Consider the following 27348-nt stretch of genomic DNA (forward strand, 5'->3'; position numbering starts at 1 on the left):
AAGGAGAAAAACCATATGATCATCTCAATAGATGCAGAAAAAGCTTTCGACAAAATTCAACACCCATTTATGATAAAAACCCTGCAGAAAGTAGGCATAGAGGGAACTTTCCTCAACATAATAAAGGCCATATATGACAAACCCACAGCCAACATCGTCCTCAGTGGTGAAAAACTGAAAGCATTTCCACTAAGATCAGGAACAAGACAAGGTTGCCCACTCTCACAACTCTTATTCAACATAGTTTTGGAAGTTTTAGCCACAGCAATCAGAGAAGAAAAGGAAATAAAAGGAATCCAAATCGGAAAAGAAGAAGTAAAACTGTCGTTGTTTGAAGATGACATGATACTATACATAGAGAATCCTAAAGATGCTACCAGAAAACTACTAGAGTAATCAATGAATTTGGTAAGGTAGCAGGATACAAAAGTAATGCACAGAAATCTCTGGCATTCCTATACAGTAATGATGAAAAATCTGAAAGTGAAATCAAGAAAACACTCCCATTTACCACTGCAACAAAAAGAATAAAATATCTAGGAATAAACCTACCTAAGGAGACAAAAGACCTCTATGCAGAAAATTATAAGACACTGATAAAAGAAAGATGATACAAATAGAAGGAGAGATATACCATGTTCTTGGATTGGAAGAATCAACATTGTGAAAATGACTCTATTGCCCAAAGCCATCTACAGATTCAATGCAATCCCTATCAAACTACCACTGGCATTTTTCACAGAACTAGAACAAAAAATTTCACAATTTGTATGGAAACACAAAAGACCCCGAACAGCCAAAGCAATATTGAGAGTGAAAAACGGACCTGGAGGAATCAGGCTCCCTGACTTCAGACTACACTGCAAAGCTACAGTAATCTAGACAGTTTGGTACTGGCACAAAAACAGAAATAGATCAGTGGAACAGGATAGAAAGCCCAGAGGTAAACCCATGCACATATGGTCACCTTATCTTTGATAAAGGAGGCAGGAATGTACCATGGAGAAAGGAGAGCCTCTTCAATAAGTGGTGCTGGAAAAACTGGACAGGTACATGTAAAAATATGAGATTAATCACTCCCTAACACCATACACAAAAATAAGCTCAAAATGGATTAAAGACCTAAATGTAAGGCCAGAAACTGTCAAACTCTTAGAGGAAAACATAGGCAGAAGACTCTATGACATAAATCACAGCAAGATCCTTTTTGACCCACCTCCTAGAGAAATGGAAATAAAAACAAAAATAAACAAATGGGACCTAATGAAACTTCAAAGCTTTTGCACAGCAAAGGAAACCAGAAACAAGACCAAAAGACAACCCTCAGAATGGGAGAAAATATTTGCAAATGAAGCAACCGACAAAGGATTAATCTCCAAAATTTACAAGCAGCTCATGCAGCTCAATAACAAGAAAACAAACAACCCAATCCAAAAATGGGCAGATGACCTAAATAGACATTTCTCCAAAGAAGATATACAGACTGCCAACAAACACATGAAAGAATGCTCAACATCATTAATCATTAGAGAAATGCAAATCAAAACTACAATGAGATATCATCTCACACCAGTCAGAATGGCCATCATCAAAAAATCTAGAAACAATAAATGCTGGAGAGGGTGTGGAGAAAAGGGAACACTCTTGCACTGCTGGTGGGGATGTGAATTGGTACAGCCACTATGGAGAACAGTATGGAAGTTCCTTAAAAAACTACAAATAGAACTACCATATGACCCAGCAATCCCACTACTGGGCATATACCCTGAGGAAACCATAATTCAAAAAGAGTCATGTAGCAAAATGTTCATTGCAGCTCTATTTACAATAGCCTGGAGATGGAAACAACCTAAGTGCCCGTCATCGGATGAATGGATAAAGAAGATGTGGCACATATTACAATGGAATATTACTCAGCCATAAAAAGAAAGGAAATTGAGCTATTTGTAATGAGGTGGATGGACCTAGAGTCTGTCACACAGAGTGAAGTAAGTCAGAAAGAGAAAGACAAATACCATATGCTAACACATATATATGGAATTTAAGAATAAAAAAATGTCATGAAGAACCTAGGGGTAAGACAGGAATAAAGACACAGACCTACTAGAGAATGGACTTGAGGATATGGGGAGGGGGAAGGGTAAGCTGTGACAAAGCGAGAGAGTGGCATGGACATATATACACTACCAAACGTAAAATAGATAGCTAGTGGGAAGCAGCTGCATAGCACAGGGAGATCAGCTTGGTGCTTTGTGACCACCTAAAGGGGTGGGATAGGGAGGGTGGGAGGGAGGGAGACGCAAGAGGGAAGAGATATGGGAACATATGTATATGTATAACTGATTCACTTTGTTATAAAGCAGAAACTAACACACCATTGTAAAGCAATTATACTCCAATAAAGATGTAAAACAAAACACACACACACACACACAAAAAACAACAACAACAACAAAGAAAACCTTTTTTTTTTTTTCTTTTGGCCGTGTGGCATGCAGGATCTTAGTTCCCCAACCAGGGATCGAACCCAAGCCCCCTGCAGTGGAGGCATGGAGTGTTAACCACTGGACCTCCAGGGAAGTCCCAAAATTAAAAATCTCTTTAAGCAAGAAGAACAAGTTTGTTAGCTGTGCTAAATCTGAGGTTGTAAAATTTTGATTAGCAATTTATGCTCATAGAAGACATAAATATGTTTTGTAACCTTTTGAGAATAATTGTCAGTCAGTAATCAGTAAAGAGCTGCCTACTTTGACAAAAGAATGAATCTGTATCTTGAATAATGTACATAAACTCCTTGTCAAAAGTCATCATATAGAAGGAAAAACCAATATTCTCATTCCCCTTTAGTAAATCTGCTGGGAAATATATGCTTGGAAAAGGAAGAAAACTGGTTTCATGCAACATTGTAAAAGATGGTTATTAGTTAATCTGAGTATCTGGAGAGTACCAATAATAAAGTTAAGTCTTCGGGTTCAGATAATATTTGTTTTTAACACTTCTTTGAAAACGAAGGAAGGTTGAAATGATCATTTTCTAGCCCTATTTAAACATGATTTCAACAGATCATCTACAAATCCAGTGTTTCTTACATAGATATCTGCTAATGACCAATGTTTCACTCTGGTCAATCTTCAGTAGAGGGGTATTCCTGTGAGATTTGGACAATATCAGAGACCAGTCCCTGGCAACATGACTTATAAACATCTAGTTGTCCCTTGCACTCTCTTCAGCCATGTATAAGTTCACACTAAAGCACTGTGGATTTCTCTGCTTTGAGGAGCTTAGTAGAAAAAATACTGGAGTGTGTGGTCAAGCAGTGAGCTGAGACACAGGAGAATATTTTCCCCTAAAATAGAAATTGACCACTAGACCACCTTAAACAGAAGGCATGAAAAGGCCTTCTATTAACACCTCCCAATCTTGGCTGAGGACAGAAGTAACAGGACACCTCAAGGAACTATATGACTATGTACTTCACTGATAAATTTTGAAGTCTTGCACTTGATTTTTTTTTTTAAACAGTCTTTGACCATCTAGCTACACCAGTGATAGAACACAGAAATTCAGGAAGTTTATTATTTTTTAAATAGCACAGATTGTACTCACATTTATATAGAGCTTCAGAATACTAAGGACTAATAGGAACAGAGTGTCCAGAGAGGAAAGAGTTCCATGGAAATCAGAAAAAAGCAGAACTTATATCAGTTGTTTATCCGATTGAATGAAGCTGGTAAGTTAGATTATTTGACTTGCAATTGGACACTGTCTAAAAATCCAAGTCTGTTGAAAACAATTCCTATTTGTGTATAGTTTTTCCTAAGTCACTGGATATTTTAGCAAGAGGAATGTTGGGAAAAGGTAAGATTTCTCAGGAAGACTTTCTAGAATCTACGTATTTCAATTAAATCCTAAAAAGCCGATGTACAGAGAACATTCAATGATTATAGTACCCATATTACACTATTCTTTCTGGACTAAAGAACAAATTTTGAGACCTTCATTATCTATTTTACCACTTTTCTCTCCATCAACTTGAGTAGTAAGGATAATTGGCCTGATTCTTTAACCCACAATCACTGTCAAATTCTGAACATTAATCCTCAGCAACATGCAAAAGAAGATGATCTCCCCTACACAGGAATAGACAGACTCTGCACAACAGCACACTTTTTTTTTAAAAAAAGACTATTCTTTAAAATATTTTATTTGGATCCAAGTCTTTACATCAGCTGAGGATCCCAGAGGTTGAAATGAAAGACATTCTTGAGCCTAGATTCATGGAAGGATATGCAAGATACACCTCCTTTTGTTTGATCTGGGTGACTGTGTTCCCAGCATGTGAGGGAGTACAGATTTAAGATGTGTACCTAATATACATATTTCATAACAGAGCAAATTATTTTTGAAGCAAAGTAAAGGTATTAGTACATAAAAAATATCACCCCAAAGTCATTACAATTTTAAAGAATTTAAAGTAATAATTTATGTGTCTTCAAAGAAAAGAAATAGGCTTGTGTTGTCTAATATAAATAAAAAGTTTGAAGAAGCTATTATGGGCAGAAGCCAAATGTTTATAAATTTAAAATTATAGATTCATTCTAATAAGTTATATGTAAATTCTACTAATTTTCACTAGCATACTTTTTCCAATGATAACAACTTCCCTCTGCAAACAGGAAAACAATAGCTATTTCTATTAGACATAGAAAGATCATTTTTAATATCTAGTGCAATAGCTACATTCAAATTCCTTTTGTATGTTATATCCACTTTTCTATGGATTAGTAAGATTGGTTTTGGTTTTAATGGAATGGGATGAGGAAGGTGACGGTGAATGAGAAATATCCCAAACTTTGGAAGAAACCCAGATTCATCGTGTGTGTAGCTTGATGTTGGAGTCATAATTTGTGTGTCTGGATGAGAGAAAGGACTATACTTGTAATGAATATAATCAACAAAACTGAAGAAAGCTGCATAATACAACCTTTAGTCCCAAATAACAAAGGACAACACCTGCTCTTCATGTGATTAGTAGGACTCAAGTTGAAAAGGTTTTTGTATCTTAACAAAAGAGCAATCACATTTTGTAGAATTCTTTTTATTGCCTTCTGGCTCAAAGTTAAAATATAGAATAGAAAACGTGGAGAGTTATGGTTGAAAAGTTTTGAATTTCTGGAATCTGTGACACTAGATTTTAAGTATTATTAAACTTGAATTCCAGGTGAATTAATACCTTGAGTGAATTTTCAAATGGGCATAATGTGCAGAGAAACAAAAATTAATACAATCTTCTATTATTATACATGGTGACATTTTAAAAATGATATTTTGTTTTTTAGTAATTAGGATGAAAACAATTCTTAAAAGTTAAGAGAGGATATTACTGATAAAGATGAACTTCTGTTTACCAAGTACCAGGTCTGCATAACTAAACTTTGAATTTTCTCAGATAAATCAGTGCACTGGGACAAGTCATCGGATTAGGATACCCCCCACCACTTCCACCTCTCAAAACACTCCCCTTCAGACCTGAAACCCCTGAAAACAAGAGGCGCCTACAAGGAGGTCAGTTTGATTGAAGTCAGATCCATAAACTGAAAGTCAAGTCAAAAACAGGGTTAAGCCAATATATAAGTCCCATAGTAGACTTTTCTATTTAAGAAACAAATATAATCATCCACACCAGAAAAGAGTTACTCTAAATCAAGGGGTCTTTGCTTGTTCTCATAAATGGTATATAAAAGTTTCTGGATATCAACAATTAATCCATTTTGTCTAATTTTACTACTTTCCTACTAATAGTTATCCTACAGAATTCCTATAGATTTTAATTCAAGATAAGCTTGCAACCTAATCAGGCAGGTTTAGTTTTTAAGTTACTAAAGAATATCTTGTTAAAAATCACTCCCCTGGAAGGCTGTTTCATAATACTGCCATAGAGTGGCACAGAGTTTGAGAACAGAGAAACTGAAATTAGTACAAAAAGAACTTTCTATGTGAAGGTTTCCGCTGATGATTTAAAGTGATAAATGGACAATTTTCTATATTAATATATATTTATTTATATATTTGAAAATGCAACTCACATCAAAAGAGTACATTTACATCTTAAAATTTTGGTTAGGACACTTTTTGGGGTAATGAAAATGTTCTCTATTTTAATCTGGAATGGTAGTTACATGGGTATATACACTTAAGAAAAACTCATCAAACTCCACCCTTAAGGTCTGTGCATTTCACGGTGTTTAAATTTTACCTCAATAAAAAAATTAAATTACTAAAAAGGTTAATCAAATGAAAGAAAACTACAGTAACTAACAGCACAGAAAATGGCAAAATGATGATGGAATACCTGAATGATTCAAGTTTTGGGAACACTGGTCTATGGAAAGGTGAAGAAAAGTAAAATCCAAAAGGAAATTAAATGAGTTTTGAAACGTGACTGTGACTCTTCCCAAGGGGTTCTTCTACTTACTATTCTTTCCTGAGGTATCTCTCTGCCTGGTGCTAGAAGCCAGCCGTAGAGATCTATTATAATATTTATCTTTGTGGAAAGATGCATATAAAGCTAAGTGAATCAAGTGAGCTGCAGTACATGAATTCTATGTTAATAAGCAAGCTTATTAATTAGCACAAATATCCAGACATCTACTCATAAAATGTAAGCGACTTCTGCAATTGGGCTAATGAAATTTTCCTGCTTATTATGAAGAATTTTTGCAATAATTTGGGGGAAAATTTTTTTTATCCGAAAATATAATAGCTTGAATTCCTTATACATAAATGTATAAATCAAGAAAAGTGGTCATCAATTTTGCCTTTCAAGAGGTATAAGTTAAACTCTTGGCATTAATAAAAATAAAGTGTTAGAAAAAAAGATATGCATACATACATACTTTCTATATATAAGCTAAAAAAGTTTAGAGGGGGCTTCCTGGTGGCAGAGTGGTTAAGAATCCACCTGCCAACGCAGGGGACAAGGGTTCGATCCCTGGTCCGGGAAGATCCCACATGCCATGGAGCAACTAAGCCTGTGCACCACAACTACTGAGCCTGCACTCTAGGGCCCACGTGCCGCAACTACTAAGCCTGCGTGCTGCAACTACTGAAGCCTGCACGGCTGGAACCCAAGCTCTGCAACGAGAAGCCACTGTAATGAGAAGCCCACACACCGCAACAAAGTGTAGCCCCCACTTGCTACAACTAGAGAAAGCCCACATACAGCAACGAAGACCCAATGCAACCAAAAATAAATAAATAAAAATGATTTTCTTTTTCATTAGAAAAAAGAGATCCTTTTCCAATTAGTAACAAGTAATGTGGGAAGGCCTTAGTTAGAAATATGTAAAATTCTACATTGAAAAAAACTAAAGAAAAAATGATAAAGAGACATATTTCTACGTGTGTGCATTCACTTTATAAACATGTAATTTCTCTCCAAATGAATACATAGATTTTCTACAATACCAATCATCACCTCAACAGAATTTTTCCTGGGAGAATTAACTAAATATTTCTAAAGTTCATCCGTATGTTGTTAAAACTATTTAAATTGTGCCTTTATTGAGGTTTCCATGGGAAAGGAAATGTAGGGTAAGGTAAACAGTTTAGGACTGGCTACTTTGAATAATTCTGGAAGGCTTTGGTCTAGAGGGGTGGTCTCCATTGGCTGGAACCTGGGCCTGGGATAATTTAGGGCAAGGGCAATACTGGCTTGGTATTTGAGAATTTGATAAGAAGGTAGTTGGGTGATGTGGGTTTGGAATTAGTTGGTCCATATGAAAGATGTACCCTGTGCTAGTCTTGGGAGGGACAGTCTCTCCCCAAACAGAAAGGGTTTTTAAAATGTCAATTCATCATAATATACATACAATCTGAAAAACTAAACAGGCAAGAACTATGAAAACAATTTTTGAAAAAGTAGGGTAATGAAGGATCACCAATCCACACATTAAAGAAAAGATAGAGAAACAATAATTACAGCAATTTAGAATTCTTTTAAGACTAGATACGTGATATAGAAACATATTTTGACATGTTAAATGCCGTATGTTATATTATGAAGAAGGTATACTATATACTATAAAGAAGATAACAAAAGAAAAACAGTAAAGTAAAGAAGGGAAAGATTATTTATTAGTCAATAAATGGTATTCGGATAACTGGTTTTAGTGTAGGGGAGGAAAAATGTCTTTTTCCTCTATTCTTCTAAGCTCTCAGTTGGGGCCCCTGTAACAAAAGATAGATTAAAAAGAGAAAAGCATACAAATTTATCTAAGGTAAGTTTTATGTGACAGGGGAGCCTTCATAAGGAAATGAAGATCCAAAGAAGCAGTTCAACCTATAAATCAATCAATCAAAGTAAAAAAAGCTCATGGAAGAAATGGGCAAGGATATGCACAGGCAGTTTTCAGAAGAAATATGTCCAATAAATATATGAAAAATGCTCAACCTCACTAAAATAAAAGAATAAATAACAGCAGATTGAAATAAAAATGGCATATTTTTCTCCTTTCAAATATTGGCAAATATGTAAAAATTGGTGATATCTAAAGCTGGCAAGGGAATGGGAAAAGCATTGATAGTGGTGGACACAAGGAGAGAAACTACTATTCGAGAATATTGTCACTTAAGGAGACTGTCAAGGCTCAACCTATCCCAATCACAGTTTTGACAGTAACTAGAGTTAAACATATCTCCACACACAATGTATAGAATGACATGTTAAATTTTAAAAATTCTTTTAAAATGCTATTAACTTTATAAATTTTCATTAAAAAGATTCATACAAATGTCTGATACTGTTCTCTACTTAACTTTAAGGTAAAGTCCATATTAAGCTGTGAATTTTAATTATTTGAATTTTCCATACATTATAATAACATGACATATTAAAAATATTTTAGTATATGAGAGTATGTACAAATAAAAGCAATTGTTTACTTGTTAACTTACAATTTTCTATTATTCTAATATTTGATAATTCTATAACATTGATAAAAGTAACTATAAATATTAAATTTTTAGTGTCAACTAACATTTAGAAGAAAAATTTGATTATATGTCATTTTGATTTAAAATATTAATTTAATTTTCTTTTAAAAATAGTGTTAATCAGATTGAATTTGAAGTCTGTATATTTGATTTAATAAAACATGATCTTACCCCTTTCTTGGCCACCACAGCAACTTTGCCATCTGCTTTGGATTTGTCTGTAAGATAATAAGGTACGGCTGCTTCAAAAAAGTGAACTACACTCCTATTCAAATAAATGCAACATTACACAGTTAGAATTTTCTACTTTCTCATACCATGATATGTGTTTTCAGTGGTTCTTTTGATCAAAATGCTAACAAACTCAGCTCCCAGAGTTGAGTAAAACAAAGTAATCCAAAAGTAATAACATCAGGGATTGGTATACTTATTTGACAAACCTCCTCCCTTAAATCTGATGGCTGGTTGGATGTCCACCAGCTAGCATCTAGTGTATCTCATTTCTAGACAGCTTATGGTCAGCCTATGTGCTCTAGAGTATGTAGGATCTGGAATTAAATCCCAGCTACCTCTACGTGTACATCTATTGGGCTGGCCAAAAAGTTTGGAAAAACTCTAACGAACTTTTTGGCCAACCCCATACTACCAGCCAGACATGTAATAAAGACTTTATAGAGACAATATCTTATTTAATCCTCATGATAGTTTTAAAAGGGGCGTACTCCATCTGCACTTCACTGCATGAGGTCATGCAGTGGGGGCAGATCCATTTGACTACAAATCCCTAAGTTTTATGCCTGCTGCCTCCATCTGGGGTCCCTGAGCTGCCAACAGTGCATCAGAGAAAGACTCAGCAATAATGAAGAGTCTAATCAAATAGAGAACAGATGACCTTTGAACAACATGTGGATTTAAAGTGCAGACCCCTTGCACAGTGAAAAATCCACGTATAATTTTTGACTATCCTAAAACTTAACAACTAATAGCCTACTGTTGACTGGAAGCCTTAGTGATAACATAAACAGTCGAGTACCACATATTTTATATGTTATATGTATTATACACTATATTCTTACAATAAAGTAAGCCAGAGAAAAGAAAATGTTATTAAGCAAATAGTAAGAGAAAAAACATTTACAGTACTGTACTGTATATATCAGTGCTGTAAGTTATCTGTTTACAAGATGAATCATCTGCCTGTCAGTACCTACAGCAATAATGTCTTCTATGATACAAAACACTGTAGATGTCATATGTATTACTAACACTAGACATCAAAAATTAAAAGATAATGTGAAAATGAAATTCATGTTTAACAAAGAAACAGCAACATGACTGCTTTATGGTTGCCTAGTGTAATTGATATGATTGTTTCACAGTAGCCTTTCCTATACACTAATGAATGAATGGTTATCACATTTTTATGGCATAGAGTAGTACAGTCATACTCATAAGATAGGATGGGAAACACTGTTACATTTTGTTTAAAAACCCTTACCTGTGATGATAGGTTGATATGCAGTATCTCCAATTATGAGAGATAGGAAGAGAGACATACTGTATGGCAATATAATTCTTTGAAAGCAAAGTTATAAGACAGTAAGAAAACTAACATGTTATTACCTTTATGTTAAACATCACTCACCTTATGCCTATATAAGGTTAGGCTATCCACCTCAAAACACACCTTGCACACAATGTTCTACATGATGAATACTTGGGCGTTGATGATGATGAGGACACAAAAAGTCTCATACAGTACTTGCCACACAGGTATTCGATTTTCACATGAAGATACTCTCATAATACACAACAGATAAGTTTATTAACTGTATGGCAAGATGATTATTTACTATTCATTGAGTAGAAGTGGATCATCATAAAGATCTTCATCCTCATCAACTTCATGCTGACTAGGCCGAGGAGAAGGAAGAGGAGGAGGGGTTGGACTTGCTGTCTCAGGGGTGGCAGAGGCAGACAAAGTGGAGGAGATGGAAGGGGAGACAGGAGAGGCAGGCATATTTGGTGTAGCTTTACAGAAGTACATCTTAATTTCTGTCTGACTTTTTTGCTTTTTCATTTCTCCAAAAATGTTTCTATATGGTACCAACCCTTCTTCCACCGTTTGCTTTAGTTTCAGTGCCTGTATCGTAGAAGGGTTCCTGTTGTTTTGCTTTAGCCCATATCATAGAAGAGTCCATGTCGTAAAAAGTCAAAACCCGTCTTGAATATTCGGAAACCTTCTGCCAGCTTGTCTGATGTCAATTTGTTTTCTGGCACTGCTTCTTCTACATCCTCTTCCTCATCTAGCCCTGGTTCAGAAGCACTCATCTGTTAATTCCTCTCGTGTGGTGTCTCTTAGCTCTTGAATTTCTCCAAGATCCATATCTTGAAACTCTTTGCCCCCCACCCTTTTTGCCTTATCCACAATCTCTTTCATGATTTCCTTGATTGGCTCCATCGTAAATCCCGTGAAGTATGCCCAACATCTGGTCACAGTCTTCTCCAGCAGTGATTTATTGTTTCAGGCTTGATGGCTTTCATGACTTTTTCTATAACAACAATGGCATCTTCAATGGTATAATCCTTCCAGACTTTCACAACGTTCTATCAGGATTCTCTTCCACAGCGTTGACAATCCTTTCCATAGAGCACTGTGAGTAATGAGCCTTACAAGGTCCTTATGACCCTCTGAATTAGAGACGTTGTGTTTGGGGGGCAAGTAGGCCACTTTGACGCCTTCAGTGTTGAACTCATGGGGTTTTGGGTGGCCAGGGGCATTGTCTAATATCAGAAGAACTTTAAAAGGCAGTCCCTTCCTGGCAAAGTACTTCCTGACTTCAGGGACAAAGCACAGATGAAACCAATCCAGAAAAAGGCTTCTTGTCATCCAGGCCTTCTTCTTGTAGTACAACCAAAAGACTGGCAGCTGCTGTTTATCTTTTCCCTTCAAGTTTTATGGGTTTGCAGCTTTATGGATAAGGGCAGTCCTGATCATAAACCCAACTGCCTTTGCACAAAATCATACAGTTAGCCTATTCTTTCCTGCTTTAAATCCTGATACTCGCTTCTTTTGCTTACTAACAAATATCCTTTGTGGCATTTTTTTCCAGAATGCACTTTCGTTTGCATTAAAAATCTGTTCAGGCAGACATCCTTTCTCCTCAGTGATTTAATGGTGTCTGGGAACTTGTCTCTTGCCTCTTGGTCAGCAGAAGCTGCTTCTCCTGTTATCTTGACTTTTAAGCCAAACCTCTTTCTAAAATTATCCAACAATCCTTTGCAGGCATTAAATTCTCCAACTTTAGATCCTTCACCTTCCATTTGCTTTAAGTTGGCAAATAATGACCTCACTTTTTCTTGAATCATATTAGAGTCTAAGGTATGTCCTTCTGATAGCAAACCTGCACCCACATTAAGGCCACATCTTCAAGATAAAAAGGTACTGCACAAAAAGTGCAAGGTTTTTCACATGCTGGTGTAACCACAGTGACGGCTTCACAAATTTCCTTTCCTTCTCTTTTTTATTTTTAAACAATGGTTGGATTCACCCATCTTGAAGTGGTGGCAACTTCAGCTGCAGACCTCAATCTATGGTACATACCAAGCATGACTTATTTCTTGGGAGCACTTCCAACATCACGAGTGGCACTTTGTGGGTCCCATGGTGTTATTCAGGGTTTATGGTATTGCAGTAAATATTATGGAAAATATTGGGCTGGCCAAAAAATTCGTTCAGTTAGTGAATACACTGTTCAATAAAATTCTTGGTAAAAATGAAAAACGCGTCTTTTATTTTTACTTAAAACCGAATGAACTTTTTGGCCAACCAAATACATGAGAACCACGAGAAAGAACTTTCTACTGTGATATGCAACTTAGTGGAAAGACGAAGTGCTCATGTAGAGGTGACTGGTGTCACAGCGTTTTAAGCAGATGTGCACTACATTTGGGCTCACTGCTACAGCAGCAAGAGATGGCTAGGAAAGTATTACCATAGTACAGTATGTATCAGTTATCTTTATGCAATCATGGCTTAATACTGCATCTTTATGCTTGTTTACATTTCTCTCGACTATGAATGGTTCCACATACAATCTGTGTTTGCATACATTTTGATAAATTTTAACTTTTTATAATAGATTTGTGCATATTTCATGGCAGTAAATGATAAAATAGACTAGTATCTACATATATTTTAATCATTCATGACATACCTTTTTCTTAATTTTTTCAATATTTCTAGGCTATGCAGTTCATCTGTGAATTTTTTCAAGTTGTCACAAATCTCCCCAAAACTTTCCATATATTTATTAAGTGAATTCGTTGAAATCTGCATGTAAGTGGACTCACGCAGTTCCAACCCACGTTGTTCAAGGGTCAACTGTATAGAAAATTACTTCAAGATATCATTTTGACATGAGCAAAAGTATACATGTGTGTGTATTAGTAAAAATCATTGGCACAACTGTTGGATTTTTAAAAAATGTTCAATCTGGAATTCCATAATTGAATAATTATATGTAAATATTTATTCATAGATATGTTTTAGAAACCTTAATATTGTGGTAATGAAAAATGCAAAGAGCTATGGACATTAATTGTAAAGTTTTAGGGTTACATTTAACATTAAAGAAAAATGTATAGAAATTTAATTTATCAATATAGAATTTTAATTCACAATGAACATGTAAAACAAACAAAAAGGATAAATACCCATGAATATAAGAGAAAATAAATGCGTGCTATCTAAAAGCAAATTTTGTAGTTAAAAAGCTATTTGCATAAAACATAGAAATCTAGAGGAGCAGGTTATTATATTTATACCTGCAACTGTTTGGCCACATGTAAACTGCCCTTTTTCCTGTGCTCAGCTGTGTGCTTGAAATAATCCCTTCTTCTGGAGTACACTTTTTCCCTACTGATGAACGTACAAGACCATCTACAAACACATCCTACAACTAGGAGAAATTCCCACCTCTTTTGCAAATCCATAGTCACCTTAGTCTATAGAACTTTCTAACTTGTACTGATATTATGGTTACTTCTATATATGTGTAAGCACTCTGCAAGGCTAAGATGTGCCTCAAGGCAGGGACCATTTTTCATATGTACAGGTGCTCAATTTTTTTATAGTTAATTAAATATATATGTATTTTATTCAAAATATTATATGGATCTGAAATATACATTGTACCTGAACAAATTAGTATAATGTATTAATTGAAATACAGAGAATATTTACACGGCATAAGTTACTATACTAGACAGTGTAAAATATAAAACACTGTATATTCTCAGACCTTCAGTTTCTTTACTGATAACCCAGGAGTAATATATTGGTATACTGTGAGATTTAAATAATATAATCTACATAAATAAAGCTCCTAAAACAATGTCTGGTGGATTTTAGATAATCAGAAATGTTCTCTTCCATTTTAGCTAATTGGTATGCGTGTTAGAGAAAGAGAGAGACCTCCTTGTAGTACTAGGAAAAATAGTTCATTGATGATATATTTCACTATTGTCTCTTTTTAAGTGATTCCATCATTATTCCATTTAAATAATTATTTGTCTTTCAAACATAGTTGGAAATAATTGATGAGTAATGATAAAATAGCAAAATGTTTCAAAAGAGAGGAAAAAATAAGATCGTGGCCCAGCGAAACCTGATAGCAGTTACAAGATAGAATAAGTTTTGTTGTATCTAAAAATTTTTTTCCTCCGTTCTTTTGAAGACCTCTGATAACAATAAAAATCACAATGAAATATTAATCTGTACAAATGGCTAAAACTGCACAAAAAGAAACACAGAAACTAAAATTGGATCCAAAGGACCCTGATCATATATTGAGAGTTAATGATAACAGAATAGAAATTTATGTTTCTCCTCAAAACGTAAGTCATTCTTATGTAAAATTTCCAGTAGGGAGATGAATTGGGAACAGAAATATCCAAACTGTTGTTCAAGGAACATTTTATGCTCAAAAGTTGCGGAATCGTCTTCCAATGCAAGAGAACCACTCTAATTTCAAATGCCAAAGGGAAATTCTAATGTAATACTTAAAAACAAAACAATCACTAGCGGTTTCTCTGATAGTAACAGTAGGTCCATGTTCAACTTCAGCAGCATTAACTACTTTCTAAGAGCTGCATTCTCCCTAGTGAGAAAGGTTTAATTTCCTCCCTTCAGAAATCTCTGCATGTAAGGACCCTCACATACAGAGTGAAAAGCAGTTAACCGGAAATATAGATTTGGATAATTAAAAGGGCCTCTTCTGAGCTACATCCAAATCATATTTTTAAAGTATAAAAGAGAAGCTGCAGGTAGAAAATGAAAATGTTCCAAATGAGTAGTGATGGTTATGCCTCATGACCCATAACAGATGTTAAAATTTTTATTTACAACCATATTAGAGAGAGGTACAAATATTAATATAAATCAATGGCTTCTCTTCTTTAAATAATTTTTCTAAAGCTTGTCCATTCATGGCCTCAGAAAAACTGTCAGTATGTTCTTTAAACATGACAGCTGAGAGCATTTTCTTAAATACAAAAAGGACAGTCCAGTTTTCTGTCCGTCAGTAAAGAGCTTGGAAGTCACCACTCCGTCCTAACAAGTAAAAGGATGAACAGACTGAAAATCAATAACTCTTCTTAGATCCCTCAGGGAGTGAGTTCACAGGGCAAACCACTGCCCCCAAATTTGGAGAGACAAATTGCTTACTGGCAAATTAAAAGAACCACAATTTACTGGAGTTGAAACCTTACCAAGAGCCAATGCCTGGGAGGGAAATAGGAACTGAAATCCACGAAGTGCTGGAGGCTCAGTGTGAACAAGCCTGAGAGAGAAAAACCCCAGAGGGATCCAGTCCTGGGGGAGGGAGATATACTTTGGTGAATTTACCTCCAGAAGCTCCATCAAGTTCTCACAGTGCCAACTGGGAAAATAATTCCCTGTGCTTCAGGCAGTGGGAGGAAAAAAGTAAGGGTTCTGAAATATGCCAGAGCTTTCAATTCTTCTAACAAGGCCTGTCCTCAAGAGAAACTATTTTACCAGAACCTAACCTACTGGGGTTTTTTCAGAGCCTAACCAGCCTGGAAGAAGGGAAATGCCCAAATCCAGCCTGTTGTAGCCTTCCATGTGGGGGAAGGGAATTCCAACTCCAGCCCCCTTTAGCTATCATGGACCACCTAAGTGGTAAAAAAAAATGAGAAGCACTCATTAAACTCAAAGCCCAGGACTGAGACCTAATCACAGGACTCCAAAATGCCTCCCCTACCCCACACACCTTACCACTGCACTAGTAAAGGCCTCTTTAACACAGTTCTTTTTACCTGGTACATCATATTCACCTTTCCACAAAAAATTACAAGGCATACTAAAAGGGAAATCACAGTTTGAAGTGACAGAGCAAGCGCTGGAAGCAGACACAGATACGGCATAGATGTTGGAATTATCAGACTGTGAATTTAAAGCAACTACAGTTAATATACCAAGGGCTCTAACGTTAAAAGTAGACAACTTGCAAGAACAGGTGTGCAATGTAAGCAGAGATAGAGAAATTCTAAGAAATAATAAAAAAGAAATACTAGAGATCAAAACACTGTAACAGAAATGAAGAATGCCTTTGATGGGCTCATCAGTAGACTGGACACAGCTGAGAAAAGACTCTCTGACCTTGAGGATACATCAATAGAAACTTCTAAAACCTATAAAGAAAAAAGAAAAAAGACTGAAAAAAAAACTGAACAGAATACCCAAGATATATGGGACAACTACAAACGTGTAATACACGTGTAATGGGAATACCAGAAGGAAAAGAGAGAGAGAAAGGGACAGAAGAAATATTTTAATTAATAATGACTGACAATTTCCCCAAATTAATGTCAGACACCAAACCATAGCCCCAGGAAGCTCAGAGAACACCAAGCAGGACAAATGCCAATAAAAACTACACTTAGGCATGTCCTACTTAAACTGCAGAAAAATCAAAAATAAAGAAAATTCTTGAAAGAAGCCAGAGAGGGGAAATTCTTATCTTTGCTCCTTACCTATAAAGGAGGGAATATAAGAATTTCATCCAGTTCCTCTCAGAAACCGTGCAAGCGAGTGGAGTGAAATATTTAAAGTGTTGAGAGAAAAAACCCACGAAATTAGAACTCTGTACCCTGTAAAGTTATTCTTCAAAAGTAAAGGAATATACAAATTGTGAGACAAAGAAAAATTGGGGGAATTTATTGCTAGAAGTCCTGCCTTACAAGAAATGTTAAAAGAGAGATAGAGGGACTTCCCTGGTGGTGCAGTGGTTAAGAATCTGCCTGCCAATGCAGGGGACACGGGTTCGAGCCCTGATCTGGGAAGATCTCACATGCTGCAGAGCAACTAAGCCCGTCCACCACAACTACTGAGCCTGCACTCTAGAGCCTGTGTGCCTAGAGCCCGTGCTCTGCAACAAGAGAAGTTACTGCAATGAGAAGCCCATGCACCGCAACGAAGAGTAGCTCCCGCTCACCGCAACTAGAGAAAGCCCACGAGCAGAAATGAAGACCCAACACAGCCAAAAATAAATAAATAAAAATAAATAAATCTATTAAAAATTATAAGAGATAGAAAATGGTATAAACCAGAAATTTGGATCTACATAAAGGAAAAGCAGCAGAGAATGACTAAGTAAAAGTAAAAACTTTTATTTTTCTCATTCTTAATGTATCTAACAGAAAATACTTTGTTCAAAATGATAGCAACAATATATTCAATAATATATAGTGTGTGTGTGTGTGTGTGTGTGTGTGTGTGTGTATGAAATGAATGACAACAATGATACAACGGACAGAAGAGGAATCAGGAAATTTTTGTTAATATAAGGTACATTCATTACTCATGAAGTTATAAAGTGTTACTTGAAAGTGGACTTGGATAACTGTAAATGAATATTGCAAACTGTAGGAAAACCACTAGAAAAATTAGAAAGAAAGAATAATTGATATGCTAAGAAAGGAGAGAAAACAGAATTATATGAAGTGCTCAATTAACACTACAAAAGGCAGAACAGACTATAAACTACTTCATTTAACAACAGCAGATACACATTCTTCTCAAGCTTGCTTGGAACATTCACCATGATAGACTACATTCTGGGCTGTAAAACATACCTTAAAAAGTTAAAGAAATAGATATCATATAGGGTTGGCCAAAAAGTTCGCTCGGGTTTTTCCGTAAGATGTTTGGGAAAAACCTGAACAAACTTTTTGACCAATCCAATCCAATAATCTGCTCTCATATCACAACGGAATAAAAGTAGAAATCAAAAACAGAAGGATAACTGGAAGATCCCCAAATACTTGGAGCTTTAACAACACATTTCTAAATAACATATGGGTCAAAAAAAATCTCACAAGAAATTTTAAAATATTTTGAATGAGATGAAAAAATAAATATGGCTTATCAAAATTTGTGAGATACAGTGAAAGCAGTGTTTAGAGGGGAATTTATAGCATTAAATGCATATATTATGAAAGACCAGAGATCTAAAACCAGTATGCCAAGCTTCCACCTTAGGAAGCTAGAAAAAGAAGAGCCAGTTAAATCTAAAGTAAACATGAGAAAAGAAATAAAAATTAGAGGAGAAACAAATGAAATTGGAAACAGGAAATCAATAGAGAATATTAATAAAACCAAAAGCTGTTTCTTTGAAAAATCAATAAAATCAGTAAGCCTCTAGCCAGGCTAACTAAGAAAATAAAAGAGAAAACAGAAATACTAGTGTCGAAAAATGAAAGAGAGGGCATCACTACAGATCCCATGGACTTTAGGATAATAAATAAATGTTATGAATAACTCCATGCCCACAAATTTGATAACCTAGATGAAATGGACAAATTCCTTGAAAAACACAATCTGCCAAAAGTCACACAGGAGAAATAGACAATCTGAAGAGCCTGTATCTGTTTAAAAATTGAATCAATATAATAAACTTCCAAAACAGAAAGCATCAAGCCCAGGTGAGTTCTCTGGTGAATTCTACCAAACATTTAAGGAAGAAACTATACTCATTCTCTATAAACTCTTTCAGAAGATAGAAGCAAACAGAATACTTCCTAATTCATTCAATGAAGCCAGTATTACCTGAAATACCCAAACCAAATAAAGATATTACATGAAAACCACAGAGCAATCAATATTTCTCATGAACACAGATGCAAAAATCCTCAACAAAATATTAGCAAACCAAATCCACCAATGTATAAAAAAGAATTACACACCACAATCAAGTAAGATTTATTCCAGGTATTTGAGGCTGGTTCAACATTCAAAATCAATTAATGTAATCCATTACATCAATAGGCTAAAGAAGAAAAGTCACATGATCATATCAATAGAAGCAGATAAAGCACTTGACAAAATCCAACACCCATTCATGATAAAAACTCACAGCAAACTAGGAATAGAGGGAAACTTCCTCAATTTGAGGAGAATCTACAAAAAATCTACAGCTAACATCATCCTTAATGGTGAGAAATGCAAAGCTTTCCCACTAAGATCAGGAGCAAGTCAAAGACATTCCCTCCTCACCACTCCTTTCAATATTGTACTGGAACTCCTAACTAATGCAAGAGGACAATAAAAGAAATAAAAGATACAAATTGAGAAGAAATAAATAAAACTATCTTTGTTTGCACATAACATGGTCATCTAAGTAGAAAATCCAAAAGAATCAAGGAAAATATTCCTGGAAGAAATAAGTGATTAGAGCAAAGTTGCAGGATACAAAGTTAATATTAACACAAGAATCAATTGTTTTCCTATTTACCAGCAATGAACAAGTGGAATTTGAAATTGAAAACACATTACCATTTATATAGACACCCCCCAAAATGAAATACTTAGCCATAAATCTAAAATATGGACAAGATTTATACTAGGGAAGCTATAAAACTCTGATGAAAAATGAAAGAAGATCTAAATAAATGGAGAGATATTCCATGTTCATGGATAGGAAAACTCAATACTGTCAAGATCTCTGTTCTTCCAAACTTGATCTATAGATTCAATGCAATCTCAATCAAAATCTCAACAAGTTATTTTGCAGATATCAAGCTGATTCTAAAGTTTTTATGGAGCAACGAAGACCCAGAAAAGCTAACACAATATTGAAGAAGGGCAAAGTTGAAGAACTGATCCTACCTGACTTCAAGACTTAGTAAAAAGCTACAATGATCAACAGTATAATATTGGGAAAATAATAAAAACAGATCAATGGAACAGAATACAGAGCCCAGAAACAGACCCAACAAATATAGTCAACTGATCTTTGACAAAGGAGCAAAGACAATATAATGGAGAAAAGCTAATGTTTTCAACAAATGCTGTCGGAACAACTAAATATCCACATGGCGTGCACACACACACATACACACACAAAAGAATCTAGACACAGACCTTACACCTTTCACAAAAATTAACTCAAAATAGACCACACATCTAAATGTAAAATGCAAAACTATAAAACTCCCAGAGAGTAACATAGGAGAAAATCTAGATGATTTTGGACATGCTGATAACTTTTTTTTTTTAATTGTACAGAGAGGGGTAGACTTTATTTATTAATGTAGTGATTAAAAACATTTAAGAAGAGGAGCAAAAAAGCAAAAACTCAGAAAAAAAATATACTCAAGGCACTTATAAGGAAATGTTATAGGAACTTTGAATACCATTCCCAGACCACATGCTTCTAAAACAACAAGTATTCACAGTTCCAAATAATCTCAGCCCTTGATATTCAGATAGTCCAGAAGTGCAGATACGCCCCAAATCTCAGCTTACGAGAAGGATTTCCAAACACTCAGTTCATCATGATTTACATTCAGAGGAGGAGTTGCTGCAAAGGAAGAGCAGCCCACAGAAACCTTCTGCATCTTTAGCTGAGGCACAAAGAACAGAAGAAGACAGGAAGACACTTTCTATCCATTTCTCCTTTCCCACACCTTTGCTTTACAGTCAGGAAAAACCCTCAACAGAAGTACCCAGATTCCCAGACTGATAACTTTTTAGATATAATACCAAAGGCAAGATGCATGAAAGAAATAACTGATAAGCTGGATTTCATTAAAATTAAAAACTTCTATTCTACAAAGAACACTCTCAAGAGAATAAGACAATCCACAGAGTGAGAGAAAATATTTACAAAATACGTATCTGATAAAGGACTGCTATTCAAAATATACAAAAAATCTTAAAACTCAACAATAAGAAAATGAACAACTGGATTACAAAATGAGCAATAAACAGACAACTTACAAAAGAAGATTCAAAGATGGCAAATAAGTATATGAAAGGATATTCATCATCATATGTCATTAGAGAACTGCAATTAAAACAATAAGATACCTCTACACACCTATTAGAATGACCCACACCAAGGATGTGTAGCAACAGGAATTCTCATTTATTGCTGGTGGGATTGTAAAATGGTACAGCCACTTTGGAAGATACTTTGACAGTTTCTTACAACACTAAACATATTCTTACTATGTAATCCAGCAACTGCACTCCCTAGTATTTGCTCATTTACTCAAGTGAGCTGAAAACTTATGCCCACACAAAATCCTGCACACGGATGTTTACAGCAGCTTTATTAATAATTGCCAAAACATGGAAGCAACCAGGATATCCTTCAGTGGGTGAATGGATAAATGAACTGTGGTACATACAAACAATGGAATATAATTCAGTGCTTAAAAAAGAGCTATAAAGACATGGGGAAACATAAATGCATATTACTAAGTGAAAGAAGCCAATTTGAAAAGCTACATACCATATGATTCCAGCTATATCACATTCCAGAAAAGGCAAAACTATGGTGACAGTAAAAAGAACAGTAGAGGAGTCAAGATGGTAGAATAGGAGGACATGGAATTCATTGCTCCTCACAAGTACATCAAGAATACACCTACAAATGGAACAATTCTCACAGAGCACCTGCTGAACATGAGTGGAAAACTTCAGACACCTAAAAGGACAAGAAAAATCCCCTCAACAACTGGGTAGGATGAAAGAAAGAAGAAAAAAAGAAAAGAGGAATCAAAAAAGGGACCAGCAGCCCTGGCAGAAAGATGAAGGTGAGGGGAGGTTTCCACACTCAGAAAAACTCCCTCATGGTGGGGAAATCAGCTGGGACAGAAAAGGAACTTCAGGGGAATCAAAGGAGAATGCAGTGGATGGTTTGTGGAAGACAGGACAAAGTAAGAACTGCATGCATGATCTACACCACAGCTCTGCGCATTCCAGTCTGAGTCATGAGTGGCCAGTTGCAAAGGGGGGCTGGGTGCTGGAAAGTGGGATTTGGAGCGTGGACCCAGGGAAGGGACAGCTGTTAGCTGTGAAAAGATAGCCAGAAGGGACAGGAGTAAGGAGATCCACAACCAGGAAAGTCTGTGGAAAAAGCCTGGGACACCACAGAAGCAAGGCGTATTGTTGAGTAGTGCGCAAGGGGCAGAGCCACCATTACAACCCCTTTCCCCACCCACTGGCTTCTTCAGCTTCCGGGGACACTGGGAGGGGCTCCCATCTAAGTGGGCCTGCCTGCCCCTCAGGCCAGGGTCTCCTTCGCCCGTGTAGGTTCTGGGGGCCTGAGCGCTGCCCATCCCAAAGTCTCCTTGGGAATCAGCCCTGGGCACCCATGCCTGGGACAACAGTCTGCCGATGCTGGTGGGCGCTGAGTGCTAAAGTGAGGGGTTGGTAGAACGGATATGGGGAGAGGAGCACTGTTGGCTGTGCAGATACAGCAGAGAGGACAGGAGTGAGGGGATGCATGGCCAGGAATGCCCCTAGAAGAAGTGTGGCCTGCCTGGAAAGCGAGGCGCCATAGTTGAGAGGCACATGGGGGGCAGGGCCACCACCACGCCCACACATCAGTGCCTGCCTCCGTGGGCACTGGGAGGGATTCCCACCAGAACGAGTGCACCACAGTCTGTTGCAACTGCCTGCTGGTTCATGCCACTGCAAGCAACTCACGCACAACCCAATTGTAGCCGCCGTACCCCTCCCCAGCCTGAGTGAGTAAGTGTGCCCCAAGCAGCTGCTGCTTTTGCTCCCTCTTGCCTGGGCAAGGAACAGATGCCTGAGGGTGGCCCACATGCAGAGGTGGGGCCAAAACCAAAGCTGAGCCCCAGGAGTAGTGTGACTAAGGAAGAGGAATGAAAATCTCTCTGTGCAGCTACACAAGCTGTGGATTAAATCCCTGAGAATGGCTTGGTAAATCCTGTGTCTGTGGAATACCTGAATAGACGAGTGTTCCCACAATTGAGACCAATCTAGCCTTTGCAGCAGTGGACTTTGGGGGCAAGTACACGTGGGAGTTGAGCCAGGTCAGAGTCTGAGCTGGCCCCACAGTGCCCAAAGCAGGTCCAGACCTACCTAGAAGTACTGGAAGGCCTCCTGGGGAGGTGGGGGATGGCTCTGGCTCACGGTGGGAGCAAGGACACTGACAGAGGAGGCCCCAGGAAAATATTATTATTACTGTTATTCTTTTCTTCTTTGTTTCGTTTTGTTCAGTTGTTGGTATTGTTGCTTTTATTTTCCTTTTTTTAATATATATATTTTTTACTTTTCTACTTTTACTTCACTTTTTTGCTGTTTTGTGGGTTTTCTTTATTTTTGATTGTTTTTATGCTTTCTGTTTTTGTTTCATTTTCATTTTTTGTTAGTTTAGTCCTTATTGACTGTTCTCATTTTTGAATTCTTTTGTTTTGTTTTATTTATTTATTTATTCTGTGTCTGTGTGTTGCCGCTGTTTGTTTGCTGCTGTTTTTGGTATTTGTCTTGGGTTTTGTTTGTCTGTTTGCTTTCTTTTTCTTTTATTTTCTCTCAGGCTGCAATGTGCAGCTTGCGGGCTCTTGGTTTCCTGGCCAGGGGTTGGGCCTGGGCCTTTTGGTGGGGGGGGGGGGTGACAAGTCCAGGACGCTGGACCACCAGAGAATTCCCGGGCCCAGGGAAGATTAATCGGCATGTGCACTACTGGAGGTATCCATATCAACACCAAGAGCTGGCCCCACACAACTGCCTGCAGGATCCAGTGCTGGACACCTCACAACAAACAACCAGCAAAACAGGAACACAGCCCCACCCATCAGCAGACAGGCTGCCTAAAGTTGTAGTAAGCTCACAAACACCCCAAACATACCCTGCCCGTCAGAGGGAAAAGATTCAGCTTCACCCACCAGAGTGCAGGCACCAGTCCCTTCCACCAGGAAGCCTACGCGAGCCCCCAGACCAACCTCACTCATCAGGGGGTAGACAGCAGATGCAAAAGGAACCACAACCTTGCAGCCTGCAGAAAGGGGACCATAAACACAGTAGGTAAGACAAAATGAGATGACAGAGAAATATGTTGCAGATGAAGGAGCAAAGTGAAATCCCACAAGATCAAATAAATGAAGAGGAAATAGGCAATCTACCTGAAAAAGAATTCAGGGTAATGAAAGTAAAGATGATCCAAGATCTTGGAAACAGAATGGAGGCATGGAACCAGAAAATATAAGAAATGTTTAACAAGGACTCAGAAGAACTAAAGAACAAACAATCAGTGATATACAATACAATAACTGAAATGAAAAATACAATAGAAGGAATCAAGAGCAGAATAACTGAGGCAGAAGAATGGCTAAGTGAGCTGGAAGATAGAATGGTGGAAATAACTGCCGAGGAGCAGAATAAAGAAAAAAGAATGAAAAGCAACGAGGACAGTCTCAGAGACCTCTGGGACAACATTAAACACACCAACATTCAAATTATAGGGGTCCAGAAGAAGAGAAAGAGAAAGGGCCTGGGAAAATATTTCAAGAGATTATAGTTGAAAACTTCCCTAACATGGGAAAGGAAACAGTCAATCAAACCCAGGAGGTGCAGACAGCCCTATACAGGATAAACCCAAGTAGAAACATGCCGAGACATATATTAATCAAACTAACAAAAATTAAATACACAGAAAAAATTACTAAAAGCAGCAAGGGAAAATCAACAAATAACCAACAAGGGGATCCCCATAAGGTTATCAGCTTGATTTTTCAGCAGAAACTCTGCAGGCCAGAAAGGAGTGGCAGGAGGACATATTTAAAGTGATGAAAGGGAAAAACCTACAACCAAGGTTACACTACCCAGCAAGGATCTCATTCAGATTTGACAGAGAAATCAAAAGCTTTACAGACAAGCAAAAACTAAAAGAATTCAGCACCACCAAACCAGCTTTACAAAAAATGCTAAAGGAACTTCTCTAGCTGGGAAACAGAAGAGAAGAAAAAGACCTACAAGAACAAACCCAAAATAACTAAGAAAATGATAACAGGAACATACATATTGATAATAACCTTAAATGTAAATGGATTAAATGCTCCCACCAAAAGACACAGACTAGCTCAATGGATACAAAAACAAGACCAATATATATATGCTGTCTACAAGAGACCCACTTCAGACCTAGGGACACATACAGACTGAAAGTGAGGGGATGGAAAAAGATATTCCATGCAAATGGGAATCAAAAGAAAGCTGGAATAGCAATACTCATATCAGACAAAATAGACTTTAAAATAAAGACTATTACAAGAGACAACGATCATATGACTATTACAATCATAAGAATCAAGAGATCAATCCAAGAAGAAGATATCACAATTGTAAATATTTATGCACCTTAACATAGGAGCACTTGAATACATAAGACAAATGCAAACAGCCTTAAAAGAGGAAATCAACAGTAACACAATAAGAGTCGGGGACTTTAACACCCCACTTACACCAATGGACAGGTCATCCAGGCAGAAAATAAATAAGGTAACACAAGCTGTAAATGACACAATAGAACAAATAGGCTTAATTGATATTTATAGGACATTCCACCAGAAAGCAGAAGAATACACTTTCTTCTCAAGTGCTTATGGAACACTCTCCAGGATAGATGGATATCTTGGGTCACAAATGAAGCCTCAGTAAGTTTTAGAAAATTGAAATTGTATCAAGTACCTTTTCCAACCATAAAGTCATGAGATTAGAAATAAATTACAGGAAAAAAACTGTGAAAAATATAAAAACATGGAGGCTAAACAATACGCTACTAAATAACCAAGAGATCACTGAAGAAATCAAAGAGGAAATAAAAAAATACCTAGAAACAAATGACAATGAAAACACAATGACCCAAAACCTTTGGGATGCAGCAAAAGCAGTTCTAAGAAGGAAGTGTATAGCAATATACTCCTACCTCAAAAAATAAGAAAAATTTCAAATAAACAACCTAACCTTACACCTAAAGCAACTAAACAAAGAAGATCAAACAAAACCCAAAGATAGTAGAAGGAAAGAAATCATAGAGGTCAGAGCAGAAATAAATGAAATAGAAATGAAGAAAATAATAGCAAAGATCAATAAAACTAAAAGCTGGTTCTCTGAGAAGATAAACAAAATTGATAAACCTTTAGCAGACTCAACAAGAAAAAAGAGAGAGGACTCAAATCAATAAAATTAGAAATGAAAAAGAAGTTACAACTGACATCACAGAAATACAAAGGATCATAAGAGACTACTACAAGCAATCATATGCCAATAAAATGGACAACCTGTAAGAAATGGACAAATTCTTAGAAAAGTACAAACTTCCAAGGCTGAAACAGGAAGAAATAGAAAATACGAACTGACCAATCAGAAGTAATGAAATTGAAACTGTGATTAAAATCTCCCAGTGAATAAAAGTCCAGGACCAGATGGCTTCCCAGGTGAATTCTATCAAACATTTAGAGAAGAGCTAACACCTCTCCTTCTCAAACTCTTCCAAAAATTTACAGAGGATGGAACATTCCCAAACTCATTGTACGAGGCCACCATCACCCTGATACCAAAACCAGACAAAGACACTACAAAAAAGGACAACAACAAGCCAGTATCACTGATGAACAAATCCTCAACAAAATACTAGCAAACAGAATCCAACAACACATTAAAAGGATCATACACCATGATCAAGTAGGATTTATCCCAGCGATGCAAGGATTCTTCAATATATGCATATCAATCAATCTGATACTCCATATTAACAAATTGAAGAATAAAAATATATGATCATCTCAATAGATAATCCAACACACATTTATGATAAAAACTCTCCAGAAAGTGTGCATAAAGGGAACCTAGCTCAACGTAATAAAGGCCATATATGACAAACCCACAGCAAACATTATTCTCAATGGTGAAAAACTGAAAGTATTTCCTCTAAGATCAGGAACAAGACAAGGGTGTCCACTCTCGCCATTATTATTCAACATAGTTTTGGAAGTCCTAGCCACAGCAATCAGGAAAGA

General features: G+C 36.6%; 1 protein-coding gene across 4 annotated transcripts in view; it reads right to left on the minus strand.

Annotated features, from left to right (window-relative positions):
* The window catches only part of ZCWPW2 (zinc finger CW-type and PWWP domain containing 2), a 138952-nt gene that overhangs the window by 20397 nt on the left and 91207 nt on the right, over positions 1 to 27348 (minus strand). For 2 of the 4 annotated variants that reach the window (XM_060162494.1, XM_060162495.1), the window contains exon 5: positions 9166 to 9212. The exons of 1 other annotated variant lie outside the window; for it this stretch is intronic. In XM_060162494.1, the coding sequence (XP_060018477.1) occupies positions 9166 to 9212 (47 nt within the window). Of the gene's footprint in view, positions 1 to 5529; positions 5595 to 9165; positions 9213 to 27348 lie in introns of all 4 variants that reach the window. One more of the 4 variants, XM_060162497.1, reaches the window with a different exon arrangement.

The sequence above is a fragment of the Lagenorhynchus albirostris genome, chromosome 10 (assembly GCF_949774975.1).
Source record: "Lagenorhynchus albirostris chromosome 10, mLagAlb1.1, whole genome shotgun sequence".
Classification (NCBI taxonomy): Eukaryota; Metazoa; Chordata; class Mammalia; order Artiodactyla; family Delphinidae; genus Lagenorhynchus; species Lagenorhynchus albirostris.